Source organism: Conger conger, chromosome 17 (assembly GCF_963514075.1).
Source record: "Conger conger chromosome 17, fConCon1.1, whole genome shotgun sequence".
Lineage (NCBI taxonomy): Eukaryota > Metazoa > Chordata > Actinopteri > Anguilliformes > Congridae > Conger > Conger conger.
The window spans coordinates 9630367-9645030 of NC_083776.1; the positions used below are offsets into that span (position 1 = coordinate 9630367).

The 14664-nt window shown below is 45.4% G+C and overlaps 1 protein-coding gene across 2 annotated transcripts; it reads right to left on the bottom strand.

Annotated features, from left to right (window-relative positions):
- Positions 1-830: 830 nt before the first annotated feature.
- Positions 831-13286, bottom strand: znf148 (zinc finger protein 148). 2 transcript variants are annotated; one of them, XM_061225838.1, is made up of 7 exons: positions 12838-13286; positions 11014-11396; positions 10159-10293; positions 9616-9739; positions 8677-8760; positions 7056-7174; positions 831-6379 (listed from the first exon to the last, which is right to left on the bottom strand). In XM_061225838.1, exons 2-7 carry the CDS (start codon positions 11365-11367, stop codon positions 4736-4738), a joined length of 2460 nt encoding a protein of 819 aa, XP_061081822.1. In that variant the 5' UTR covers positions 11368-11396; positions 12838-13286; the 3' UTR covers positions 831-4735. The 2 variants fall into 2 exon arrangements, with proteins under 2 accessions (XP_061081822.1, XP_061081821.1); XM_061225837.1 differs by having other exon boundaries at positions 9616-9742.
- Between the last annotated feature and the right edge of the window lie 1378 nt (positions 13287-14664).

Below are 14664 nucleotides of genomic sequence, written 5' to 3' on the forward strand. Positions count from 1 at the left end.
ACTGTCGGTTTGCTTCATCGGGGGAATTACTTTGGCTTTTCGGGCAAGCAGTTTGCCCGAGCTGGTCAGTGTTGCTATGGAGACACCTGCTGGCCATGACCACCACCGGAGATCCCCATTCAAGCATTCAGTTCAAACTGTCCTACTGCAAGGTGACTTATGCAGATGAGGTCTTCGTACAGGCTGGTCACCCATTTCATAGGCACACCAATGTATACCAGAATATCTGTAAAATAGGTATTGCTTCCAACACTAAGTAGCTCTGGATAAAAGCAACTGTTAATCTATATAATGCACAGTGATGTTAAGTTTCACTTCCATCTTCGCAGATTTTTTATGTTTCTTTTAAGGTTTCCTTTCTTTAACTGATGTTCGTTGGACCTTAGGTTCTAAGGCTTTTCCAAAAAGAAAAAAGAAAAAAAGAAATCCACCCCTCCGCTTGGTTTGGTTTTAACACAGTGCAACTCACTCAGATTTGAGCACGGTTTCACAGGGCGGATGTCTAATTAGGTTGCAGCCTCCAACCTCAAAGACTCCATTTTGGCACCGCACGTAGTTTGGAAAAACATCACAAAGCTACACCCTATTATGAAACATTTCCACCAAGGGTGCATCGGGCGAGCACAACAGCTCAAATCCCCACTGAGGTTATAAAATCAAATCAGGCATGATGTCTTAAGAGAGCCACATTTCTCACCGATTCAATCGTCATGTTCACACTCGCTGACGATAGACAAAAGGGACAACAAATAACAATGGTTAAATGTTCAAATTTGTAGGTCAGCATTAAAACGCAGTTTTAAAAAGAGCACATAAAGACACAGCAGGCATACTGTAAATCACATGTATTTGAGGGACAAATCATTACACAATTGCAATTAAGACACAATCAAAAACCAACGACAGCCAATAAAATTAGATTTAGACAAAATGTATGCGTAATATTGCATGAAAGTTAATTGTCCTCTACCAAAATGCATCAGCTACGATAAAAGGCTTACATTACATATAAAAATATACCCAGTGTACTAAAAATGACAATGGAGGACATGCAAATAAACTGAATTTGTTTCATTAATAGCTTCCAACCATTGAGAACAGTTTCTTGTGGGAATTGGCATTTTAAGATGTAATATACAGACATATGAAGAATAACACATTACTTAGGTGTCCTTTCATTTTTGTTATGAATTATGTCCCAATTTCCTCTCCGAATTATTCAGCCTCCCATAGAAAAATATTAACATTTCATTGATTACTGACTTATACACTCCATGTAAAAATATTGAATAACAAAACAGGACTGCAATAATGTACTTGACTGGAGGAGAGGACACAGGTTTAATTTGGAGAACTCCAAACAATCCCAAAATATTGCATTGTTTTATTAAAATGCAGCACCGATCAAACAACTGAAGTATTGCATTTTTTTCAGCTATTTGTATTGACTTTTTGTTCGGCAAAGTTAATCGGACAGGCAAAACCGCTGCTTGGTTATTTCTGCTAGACTCCAGTTACTCACATGGTACAGTACATTATTGCCAACTGAAAACAAAGCAAAATAAATGGCAGAACTACGTGATTGTATTTACAGCAACAGAAGTTATACATACGGTTCCAAATACAAAAATGTATTTACAGCATACACAGGCTTCCTCATAAAACGCGCTCAAAACGAAAGGAATGTGTGTAAGGAGAAAGGGTGGAGTTGCTGAGAAAGTTCTCTCTTGATTGTCTGAAGAGATTTAAGAACTAAAAAAAAAAAATGCAGTCAAAAAGTGGCTCGCACTAGCTACGGTATACAAACACTGCTAGGGGGGTAAGACTTATTCGGAAAATTATGATCATAGTATTAAACTTTACAAATTGGGGAAGACTTCTGTACAAACATTTCAGAGCAAAACACCAATATGTGGTAGAATTGCTTCTCGACTTCCGAAAAATTAAGGGTATGAAAGATCAAACCATTTTGTCTGAATCCGTTTTTATGTGACTGAGGTTGAGGTTTATTTATTTATTTTGCTATATTTGCAATAAATACTCTTCTATATGTACAAATACAATATAAATGTAACAATACCTAACCATTTTAAAAAGCATATACACTTATTAAATCACACCTTGAGGTTTGCAGTGAGTACGAGTAACCTCAACTCTCCACCCTTTCCTGTACCGAGACAATACATTGTGCATCAGAAGTCTAAAGCAGGGATTACGGTCTTTAAGAATATGATAAGCGAGCGTATGAAGATACGAACATATAAAATATGCGAACCCATCTGAAACAACAACAAAAAAATAAAAATAATCATGGCATGTCGAAATTCACTTAAGATTATGCTTCACCAATCATTCAGCAAGACAGAAAGAATTTTACCTTTTCACTTTTTTCCCCACATTTTTACCGTTTTCTGAAGAAAAACAAACTGAAAGCACAAATTGCTGCAGTGCAGTGAAAGTCTTAATCCCTGGTGGACTGAGAGACGCGATCAGTGATTATGTAAAAAGTGCTTTAAAAATCCAATCCAAAACATGAAGAGATTAATCTTCCATTAAGACTGAAATTCTGGTGAATGAAATGGAAAAGGGCTAAAGCCCAATGCTGGCAGGCATTCTGTCTGGAAAGTGCGCATGAAGCCAGATTTAAAAGCTCCTATGAGAGCGTCAAAGGGAGTTTACAGGTACGTAAAGGCACTGATTGAGCAACAACTATAATACTACATTTAAAAAATAAACTATTTTCTTAAGAAGAAAAAACAATACCGTTGTGCAATGCAAGCAATTTAAAAACTGAAATGCACTTGACAGGATATGAAAATTGAGATCATTTCAGCAAGCAAAGCGTAAAATAGCAAAGGAAAAGACTGGACATGATATTTTGTAAAAATTCAATTACAATCTTGTTCTTCAGCCCAATGTTGTTTCCTTAGAAAGGGGGAAAGGTTAATACAATCAACTGATTCGTCCACCAATCAGAAATGAAGCCACACCCCCATCTGTACGATATCATCGACAGCTGACTTCCTTTGACATATTGTTCAAAAAAGTATAAAATATTTGTCAGGCCACCATTACATTTTGAAAAGTCAATTAAATGAAAATTTGGCATCATTTTAAAAAGGCATCAAATGTTCACAAACCCACTGATTTTTCAGTCCAGTGTATTAGGATAATGTCCAAAAACAAACCTTTCATCACAATGGTTCAAAGTGCAAATATAGCTACTTTTAGCTTGAATAACAATTTGTTTCATTATCACTTCTTGACACAAATCTGTTTTTTTTTTTGTTTTTCTTACTCCGCACTGTACCAATAAAGACAAGGTGTTTGCACATAACATAATATTGTGTGAATCACCAAATCATGATGATTTGGGAAAGGGAATCAATACCATCATACAGAACCTTCCTTTACCAAATCAAACATTGCACCTAAACAATTAATATTACAAATAATAAATATATATTCTGGGGAAGTAAGAAAAAATATTTTTCAAACATTTTCACTTAATTTTTAGCAGCTTCGAAATTCAGGGCGCAAGCCAACTTGCTCGATTTTCCAAATGAGAGTTACTCAAAGAACATTCTGTTGCACATTTACTGAGTATGGCTTCAAGAACCCCTAAAATGGATACCAATGGCTACTTTCATCATGTCATGACTATTTTAAAATTTGGCCACAAAGCGTGACTTGGAAAAATAAAACTTGTTTTCCAAGACAGCAAAGTATTCTCCTTCAGATGAGCCAGCGACCGACAGCACGTCACGGGGTTTGTGAAGCCTCTTCGCCCAGCACCGTCATAGGCAGACACACAAAGACGCTCCGTGGGGGACAGAAAGGAGACTAGTGAATAGTGGAAATGGTGCGTCTGCACCTGCTTACGGCAAGGTCCAAACTTCTGTGCATTAGCAGTGCTATTTAAATCTGAACCACCCACCCAGCAGACCTGCATTCACACAGTTGTAAGGGTTGGCAGTGAAATGTCGATGAGCAAAATAACAAAAAAGGCGTTCTTCTCCTTGGCAACCAATAATGCAATGCAAAGGTCCCTCTCGTTAAATCAGGAAAGGAGAAAGGTGGAAGGGAGAGGACGGGCTCGTACACCAGCCGGAGGTAAGTGATAACTCAAGCCGAAAAGACCCTGCACCGTTACCGTTAGCTTGACGCAGTGCCGGCTTCCGAACTCAAAACATTTAGAAATTCCCACAAATCCAGTGGCTCAGAAACTCGACGTGCTCCGGGCCACAAACTCTGCCATTCACTGAACAATTTTATCTGGTCATGATTGTCAAATAGGTGCTCATAGGACAGGACTTGGGATTATTGGCCAGCTATGAGGTAAGACTGATACCTGTTTCTTTTTCACACATCTCAAAACAACACGCTTTGTTTTAAATCACATTCTACAACGACAAAGATAAATATTTTCTAAAAATCTCCTAAGATACAGAACTACAAATTACAATAAAATTGTATTCCTTGTTTTTCATTTGTCGTTAACTGTAACATGAAAGATATATTTTAGATGTGAATATTTAAACTGTAAATGTGGTCAACGTAATAAAAAAATAATGAAAATTAAAAATAAAGAGACGATACTTCAATGCATTCAACTCATAGAAACAGCGAACCACCCCTACAGTGCAACCCAGGCCGGGAGACCACAAACGAAAGGAATATAAAGTGCTTTTTCTCGACAGGACCTTGAATTACGGACGCTCGAGCTCGAGTCCCTTCATCCAAAAGTCTGACCGCTTGTGGCATCTGGTGACGAGGTCAGTTGAGTCCTGGACTCAGTCACGCTGACCAGCGAGAATTCGGGGAAGTCGGACGCCCCCCCGCCCTGGCCCCGCAGGCTGAGCTGCCCGTTGACGATGCTGAACTGGGAGGCCATGCCGGACCGCGAGGCCTGGAGCGGGGACCGGAAGTTCTGCTCGAAGCCGCCCATCTGGAACACGGGGTGCACGGCCGCGGCCACCACCGCGGCGTCGGGCTTCTTGGCCACGGTCACCTGCTCCAGGAAGTCCTCCGTGGGCGAGACGGAGGGGGGGTTCGTCTCGTCCCCCGAGAAGGAGAAGGGGTGCTGGCCGTCCCCCACCAGGAGGCCGAAGTGAGACTTGTCCAGGGGGGAGCGGAGCGGGGAGCCCAGCCCCGCTCGCAGCCGGCCGGCCGGCGGGTACTGCTTCTCCGCAGCGGGGAACAGGGCCTGGCTCTCCGACACGAAGGCCAGGCTGGGGCTGCTGAGGAAGGCGTCGTTCTGGCTGGTCCTCTCCAGCGCCTGCTGGAGGAACTTGGAGTACTCCTGCAGCATGCTGGCCTTCTCGGCCGGGGGCGGCGGCAGCCCGGAGCCCAGGGCGTCGGGGGGCCCCGGCTCGCCCACGTCCGAGGAGTTGATGGACACGCTGGAGGTGACCTCGGCGTCGGCCACGCTGAAGGAGATGTCCGGCTGGCCGTTGGCCTTGTTGGAGTAGTGGTCCAGCAGGGTCTGGAGGACCTCGTCCGGCAGGACGCTGTGGCGTTCGTGGCCGGGCTTCATCTCCACGCCGAGGCCCTGGTGCCCGTCCAGGAGGGCCGAGGGGACGGAGTCCTGGTCCATCACGCTGGCCACGGCCGCCTGGGTGACGGCGGGCTGAGAGGACGCCGCCCCCACGCTCAGCGCGTAGTCCCGCCCCGCGCCGGGCGTTGCCTCGGAGACGGCGGCCGCCGTCGTCATGGCGGCCGCGTGCAGGTAGCGCTTCTTCTTCAGGAACTGCACGGCGTCGTCGTAGTTGGTGCTGCTGGCCGGGGGCTTGCTGGGGCAGGCCGCGGGGTCCAGCTCCGGATGAGACGCCACGTCCAGCAGGCCCTGCTTGTCCACCAGCTCGAAGGCGAAGCGGCCGCCCTTGCCGTCGTCGAACGCGGCCAGCGGGGAGAGGTCCCCGGGGGGCTCCGGCCGCTGCTTCTGGCACCTCTTGCCCGTCACCTTCTTCAGGACCAGCTTCGGGGGGTGGGCCTCCTCGGGGGACCCCGAGCTGGAGAGCCCGCCCTCCAGTGTGGGCTCCGGCAGCTCCACCGCGTACTCCGCCACCACGTACTCGTCCTTCACCTTGGAGACGACGGGCGGGGCCAGGCCAGGGCCGGCGGCGAACAGCTGCAGGCACTCGTTCTTACAGGGCCTCTCCTTCTCCAGGGGGCACCCCAGGGCCCCGCGGGGCTTCTCGCAGGACCGCTGACGCTTCTTCTTCGGGGGCATGGCGGCCGCGGGGCACTCCTTGGGCGGGAAGGGGAAGCCCAGGCTGTCCTCGGCTCCCAGCAGCCCCTCTCTGGAGCCGGCCCGACCGCCCCGGTTCTCATGACACATGCGCTTGTGCTTCAGGACCCGGTCGGTTCTGGAGAAGTACTGGAGGGGACAGAAAGGACGCTTACACTCCAGAGATTGTGTGTGTGTGAACACACTTCATAAGCATCTACCTGAACACCATTAGCAATGCGAGTGTTAGACCAGAGAATGTCTATAGTATATGCAGACATGTACACTACTGACAAGACAAGAATGTGGGGCAGCCTGGAGCATAGTGGTTAAGGTACATGACGGGGACCCGCAATGTTGATGATTGATACCTGGTGTAGCCACAATAAGATCCACACAGCCATTGCACCCTTGAGCAAGGCCCTTAACCCTGCATTGCTCCAGGGGAGGACTGTCTCCTGATTAGTCTAATCAACTGTGCGTCGCTCTGGATAAGAGCGTCTGCCAAATGCCATTAATGTAATGTTATGACTGTAATGAATGTAATGCATCCTCCCTGCAGTACCCTCATTCAACCACTAGGCAATTACACAACTGCATAAACTGTCTGCAGTGTATAGGACGGTAGAACATGCAAGGGAAACCGTATGTGAAATATTTCACACAGAGAATAGAACTTGTTCATAAGAAAGATGTACAAAATACTCTTGAACAGCACTGTGCGTGTGCCTCTTCCTCTGACAGGATGACTGGTCAGCGCAATTTTCAACTTGGACACCGCCTGGGTGTTTTCTCCTGCAGCAAGGCCTTCAGACCCGTGTCCTACCTGGTGGCAGTAGTCGCACTGATAGGGCTTCTCCCCGCTGTGGGTGCGCTTGTGTCTCTGCATGTGGTACTTCTGGATGAATCTCATCCCGCACTCATCGCAGCGAAAGGGCTTCTCACCTTAACCGGCAGAGAGACATAACAGTGACGCTTCGCTTCTGCTAAAATAAAACTTTCTCAGGAGTGAAACGACATGGAAAAAACTACTCTTAGCGGATGTCCACTCTTGCATTCTAATGGACTTGCCCCAGGAATCCCAGAGTGCTCATTGGGTCAAACGGCTCTTTCATCAAGCTTTCCAAAAACTAAATAAGTGCCTCAAGTCAAAACACTTTGGCTGGGTTTAGGTTTCTCTCACATTACCACGCGCTCCAACATGTTCTGGTCATTGCATTCACATATACTTAACCTAGTCCACGAGGGCCTATACTCCAGTCTGCTGGACACCATCACAGCTATCACAAAAACAGGATCAGGTTCTGTTAATGCATCTACCGTATAGAGTCATGGATCATAGTCTGGGCTGCCAGGACCATATGCTTACTGTTACTACTGACACGTGTTAAAGCCATACTGCTTTCTGCTAGCAATGATGATGTGTCCGTGTGCAGGAGAGAATTCTGATTTCTCAAGTGCTCGGTGAACATTGTAATCAAGTCAGATTTAGATGGCAGGTACAAGTTACTCTATGACAGGGCATGCCCCTAAACATGAGTTTGGCAATATTTATATTTTCCTGCAACATTAGACTCACTCTTTACAAACACCAACATGAGATTAATCTTCACACAGTCAAGGTTTTCCCAGGCGAGTCGGCATGAAATGTTGTGTTTATTTTATACAGTTTTTTCTTCATTTACATCAAGGGCGCTAATAATTTTGGACAGGACTGTAGAAGCCAATTGGGCTGGTAATTAGCAAAGCGCTAACTTTCAAGATAGCGCAGCATTTACATTTCAAAGCAGAACATTAACATATTACTGATTTACATATACTCACAGGAATTCGGCCAGAAGAATCCACCAAATTTTCCAGTTTTTGCTATAATACATTTTCATCCATATGCTAATACAGTTCTCTGAGAATCCTGAGGGACTACATCTAATGTAACGTTAAATAACCTTCCAATGGCATTGCCTGTAGAGCTACCTACATAGCTGTTCTAGCTGGAGCTAGTTTGGGAGTTAGCCAAAACCCATATAGTTTGGGGTGTATTTACATGAGTTTTACAGCTCCAAATTAAAACAGACAGGCAGACACATATTTAGCATCATTCTCTGGACAGCCAACTAGCTGTTAACTTGTTGGTTAGCCACACTTCAGATGTTTCATAAACAGCAGGCTTTAGCAAGCTTTCCAGTAGCATAACTACAGTTATAGTTAGCACACAAGCTAGCTATGTATAGCAAGTGGATATTCATACACATGCATGCAAATCAAAGATGGGACATTTTCAATTTGTAAAAGCAAAGTTACCCTAAAAAAAACGATCGGCTTCCAACTCAGCTATACGTTTCAAAGAAACCAAACGAGCTTCAGAATATCCCAAGTATTGCTGCACGTGTTTTATGCGTTTTCCTAAATTCAAACTAGGGTCTGTGTTTCTTCAGGTTTGGTCTTACCTGTGTGGATCTTCTCGTGCCGCTGAAGCAGGTACTTCTGAATGAAGCGCATATCACACTGGTTACACTGGAAAGGCTTCTCACCTGAATAAGAAGAGGAAGGGAGAGCGAAGGTGCACATTAAAAATAGTCCAAAAATACTTTAAAAAATGGAACATACCCCTCAATTGCATATGGAGGGATAGATTACATTTACATTTTAGTTATTCAGTGGACGCTCTTATCTAGAGCAACTCGCACAGCTTAAGCACCTTTTAAATACACCCATTTATTCTGCTAAATATTTTACTGAAGCAATTCAGGTCAAGCACCTAGCTCAAGGGTAAAATGGCAGTGCTATTACATATAACTATTACACTACAGGGCTGCCCAGATACACACCAGTCAACAGTGAAGGCAGAATAATTACTGAAATTATACAACAGTGCACTGAAATGCCGTATATAAATAAGAACACTGTGTACAAAGGAAAATCTAGCGATTACATTCCAGAAATAAAGCATTTTGAAGCAGTATTTGATGAGAAAAAAAGAAAGATGAAGACAGAGATAGAGACTGGACATCCAACGAGGAATAAAGAAAGTCTTACAGTTGTTTGTGCTCATTCCTCAGTTGACAGGATTAATATGAGGACATAAGGATCATTAAAACCAGCCCCCTCCCTCCTCTAGGACTGCGCAGAACTCACTCCCAAGGAAATAATACACGAGCATAATAATAATACACCTGCAGTCTTACACTTTACTGGCAGGAATATTAAAAACATTGATTAATAAACTGAGATTATATGCAGGGCCCTTCGGCAATCTTTCACAAATGCTGAAGAAAAATGTTTTTATTCAATTTTTGTTCTTTAAAAGGAGAATACAAAATGAGACGGTGAGGAAGGTGTGCAGGTCAGAGGCTGGTAAAATGGCCGCCAGCAGCAGGTGCGCTCACCGGTGTGGATGAAGACGTGCCTCTGCAGGTGGTAGTTGGTTCGGAAGGCAGCGCTGCAGTGCTCGCACACGTGAGACTTGGAGGTCTGGAGGCCCAGGGACCCGTCTTCGTTAATGGTGAGGATCTGCTGAGGCAAGCCACGCAAAGTCACGCAAGAGCTACCGCTCTCAGCTCCCAGGGCCCGTATATGACAATGCACACCCTCAGGATATCACGACAAAACGCTGCATGCATTTTAACCAGCATTCCTAAATATTCAAGCGAACACGGAAAGAAAACAAACCATGGAGTGTTAAGGTTTAACATGAGACTTGTTCCGGTGAGCTCTATGCATCGGTTAAGGCAATAACATGCATCAAAAACACAAAAATCTCTCAATGAACATGACCCTATTCTTTGATATTTCTGAGAAAAACTTAAAACAGGGTTCCCTACAACCTGGCCATGCCAGACGCCTGACCTCTGACCTCACCGCGGGGGATAGTGTCCTTCCCTGGGGCTGCTGGCGTGCTCGTTGAGCCCAGCGTGGCGCTCTTCGCCTACCTTAGCGGGAGAGCGCTGCTTCCGTTTCTTTTTCTTCAGACAGTCCTGGAGCTCCCTGGGCCTCCTGTCCTTCTCCCTCTCCCTCTTCAGTCCTGCCACCGCGTCCGGCAGCCGGAGCTCCTGCTTCACACTCACCTGCGTGGAGAAAAGCATCATTTCAACAGGGAACTGGGAGGATGCGGCACGAGATTAGCTGGCAATATTGTGCTTAAACGTTAGCGGTCAATAAATACAGTCATCACCCCTCTCAGATACCCTGAAGATGACAGACTAAGAATCCCATTGTGAAAATCCCAAAACAAGACGTCAATAATCATAAATGAACGTATGAAATCTAGCTTCGCTGAGGCATCATTTATAATTCAATGTGTTGTGTCCTCAATTCCAGGCTAACCCTGTAAGACACAGTCGCATGGCTTCAAAGGAACTGGACTGATAATTGAAAGCGGGGAGGAGGATGCTGTTCTGACTGGAGATACACCAGTGCCATTTATCCTCGGAAGTTTCCAGGACTGAGTATAGGTAAAGAGAATCAGCAGATACAGAGTTCCACCGATGCTTTAAAGCAAAGTGCCCATAAGGCACCGCTGCTTATAAGCTGGCCAATCAGGCACTGCTGCTAATAAGGTAGCTAATTTGCTATAACAGTGAAATCCCACAGCCTATCCATAGTCATCAGCACATTACAAGATGCGTTTCCGGTAACACTGAACTATTTCACAAACTCAGCTTCTGTTTTTTCTGCCTAGCACAAAACGTATCAGATTGGTTAATAAGTCAATGATCGACAGTTCACTATAGCTTCAACAATTACAGGACACCTCCCCCATGACTGGCGTGCCCTCCGGAACTCACGGATGGGGTGAGGGGGAACACCATCCGGTGGGGGAGGTCCCTCCGGAGCTCCGCCTCAGGTTCCTCCTCCCCGTCGTTCCTCACGGTCTCCTCCTGCACCATCAGCTCGCCCTGCGGGACGAGGTGGTGCGGGGCCAGGACGCCCTCCTCATCGTCCTCGTCTTCGTCTTCCTCGTCCCCCGCCAGCAGGGTGTGATGGGCCAGCGGCCGCGCACCCAAGGTCAGCTCTACCAGGCCCACGCCCCCTCGCCTCCCCTCCTCGCCGGCAGGGCCCAGGACCCTGGAGGACGGGTGCAGCCCCACGACCCCGCTGCACTTCAGCAACATGCCCTCCAGCTTCTCCTCCATGCTCATCCTTCACTGGCACAGGGGCAGCCAAGGACCTGCGGGGAGAGGGGCGCAGCCTGAGCGGCTGAGGCATGCAAAGGAATACCTGGGCAAACAGAATGGACCTGCCAGGTGAAGTTCCGGAGACGGCAGGCGGACGCACGTCTATCGCCTCCTCAGTTCTGACAAGGCAACCATATACATTTCGCACTCGCCCCTCCAAAGACAGAGAAATCGCATTCATTACGTCAAACTTACTTTCATAATTTAAGCAGCAGTTCGCATTTCTATCTAACGGTCATATATCCAGTTGCTAGCTAACGAATTTCCATATTAAATACACGTCACATAACGTTATCGCCGCAGTAAGTTACTTGTTTTGCTATAATGCTTAGAATATCATCATCGCATTCGTCCCATTCCAAAATAGAAAATGTTAAGAGTTAAATACATTAATAATCCAAAAAGTAATTGTGAGAATATGCAGGTTAGCAGACAACACAATTTTGACAGCTCAGTTCGCTAGCTAAATACGCCATCTTTACTACCGGGTTGATCGATTGTTATTCAAAATAATAAACAATAAACACGTTGACGAAACGGCTCATAATTTGCTGAAATTAGGGTGTGAAAGACCACTATGTCAACATTAGGTAGAAAACTTATATGTTGGAAGAAAAGCCGCCTTGACATAGCGTTAGCTAACGTTGGCGCTAAACTGTCAACTGGGGAAAAACTTGTTAGTCGCTAATAAGAAATATTTCCATTTGCCACCTTTACCAATGAAGCACCTTGTATTCAAGCAGCTGTAAACGATGTTCACAATCTAAATGACCAAACTAGCTTGCTTGTTGGGAAACAAACATGCTAGATAGATTGTGAGTAAGTTAGCAAGCTAGCGTACTTTGCCATCTCGCGTTATCAAGCTAGGGAACGTTAATAAAAGTTCCAGAACATAGCCAGCAAGCTATAACCATTGCGATCGGATATTGGATTCGGTAACGTTAACCCAACGCGTCCATTACTCGCCGCGTATGTCATTGGCTTGTGGATCAAGTAAAGATAGCAACGCGACAAACTCCAGAACGTTTTAGCTAACGTTAGCTCCCTGCAATATTCTGCTAGACAGTTGGCTAAGTTGACACATAAAAACAGCCATACTCTGATTTGGAGTCGGATCGTTAGGCCAACTCAAACGTTATGGAGGCCTGTTGTCTGAATTTTCAGATCGAATCCTCTTCGTATTGCAAGCTTACAGAAAATACACACAAAAACCTAGGCAAGTTAGGGTGGTGCTAGGTAGATGCCCAACTATAGTTAACGTTAGTTTACGCTGGGTAACATTAGCTAACCAGCATCACAATCGAATCACGCTGAGAAACGACCAATAATTGTGTCTTGTGACAGCTAGTTAACATCAACAAATAGTATCAATGCAGCTAGCCAAATAACCAATTAAACATACGCGTTAGTAAAATAGATAGTTTGTTCACGTACCTTGATAGCTGGGTGAACCGTATCGTTACTTCTGAAAACACCCGTAGCGAGCGCAAGCTTGCTAATTTGCTAGCTGGCTAAATACCAAGCGACCTTTGTTAGCTAGCTAGCTAGTAACCAGTTACCTAGCTATATCAGCTATGCAACTGTTGCATCGCTTCATGATAAATAACGTTAATCAGCAAGGTTGCTATTTCCCAAGCTATTTCGGACACACGGTTTTCGGACGTAACTAGTTTGGCTCAGCGAGCTTGCCAGCTACCTGCGATTTTGTGGAGGCCCAATCAGTCAAAACAAAAAAAGAGAGATTCTACGCACTAGGAAGTACCCGACCGCCACTTTCAAGCTCGAACTCGAAACGGAAAAGTTCCCCCACATGCGCAGACCTTTCGGACACAACGATCACTTACCTGTTCGAGAGTATTAATGAAGGAGCGCCGTACTCATGATCTGCGAAAGTTTCTCAGCTGAGGCTCCGATGACAGCAACAGCATTCCATCTCCGAAGTGCCACAGTCTGTGGTGCATTATGGGACTCTCCGCTAAGATTTCGCTGCTGCAGCATCTATGCCATCACCCCACGGCCCAGGTCCGTGGGTTTTAACCATTTCATATTGTCCTCACTGCTATGGAACCTCAGATGGTCTTCTGCAAAGATGGCACTGTCTCACATTACAAAACCCTGAAGTTTAGGAAATTGAAATATGCGCGTTGATTCAACTTATAATAACCACATTTTTTATTTTGATTTAAATGTTTGAAATGGCTTTCATAAGGCACGAGAATAAAAGCTTGCATGATTTTTTTAAAAGAACAAAACAGTCACATTTAGCAATGCTACAAATAAACCGATGCTAAGGCAGAACATCAGTGAAGTCCTGCAGCGGTTTTCAGAAATACAGGAACACCACTCACACAATATTCACTGCATAACAACTTGCCAGGAACAAGACAGGGACTTGTTTAAAACCTCTGTTGACCTCTCTAAAGCATATGACACAGTTAACGGAGCATTGTGGGTTGCGCTACTCTGAGCAAAGTCTGTGCTAATTCCATGAAGGGACACTGAACAAGAGCCAGAGCCCTTCAGCGTGTGCACTGGCGTACAGCAAGGGTGGAACAGTGGTTTTCAGACTGGATGGAAACTTGGTTAATATCTGGAGGCTCCAGGCCAACACAAAACAACTAACATCAGAGTGAATCCAGGATCTGCATTACACTGATGACTGTGCCTTCTGACGTACACCAGAGGCCCTGCAGTCTGCCTTACAGCTGGTGTGCAGGTCAACAGCAGGAAAATACACCTCTGGTCAACACTGCAATGACCAAAGTAGTTTGCCAAAATAGGTAAAATCCTGCATCAGTCATTCCCATTTTCACCACCGATGAACAAATACTGTCAGCTCATCATTCAGATACCTTGGAAGCATCTTTTCAGCGGACAGCAGTATAGTCAGTGAAGTGCAAAAAGGTCTCTCAAAATAATGGCCTGTACATTGTGTGTCCCAACTAAAAAAAAAAAGCATCCTCCTTTCCTCCACTTCCAGATGGGAGATGAGTGGGAGAAAGGAGGTTACATATTTGTGAGTATTGGGACACACCCCTCCACACCAAAACAGCAGTCTGCCAGGTAGTCTGTATGACAACACTCCCATGTAGTTGGGAGTTATGGACCACCTATCAAGTTGCTTGAGACATTCCACATCTGATGCCTCCCAGGGATCACCTAGTGTGACCGGTTGCCTAATACTGCTATGCTTAAAAGAGCAACTGCAGTTATATGGAGCCCACAGTCAACCAGCACTAACTGCACCATATCATCAGGTTG

Excerpts from the sequence above, each read along its gene's own strand:
- znf148 (XM_061225837.1), bottom strand. The coding sequence starts at position 11,367 with ATGAGCATGGAGGAGAAGCTGGAGGGCATGTTGCTGAAGTGCAGCGGG. Across the intron at positions 10,294-11,013 it reads TGTTCCCCCTCACCCCATCC|GTGAGTGTGAAGCAGGAGCT; the intron begins GTGAGTTCCGGA and ends TTCTCCACGCAG. Across the intron at positions 9,743-10,158 it reads AGCAGCGCTCTCCCGCTAAG|CAGATCCTCACCATTAACGA; the intron begins GTAGGCGAAGAG and ends GGCTTGCCTCAG.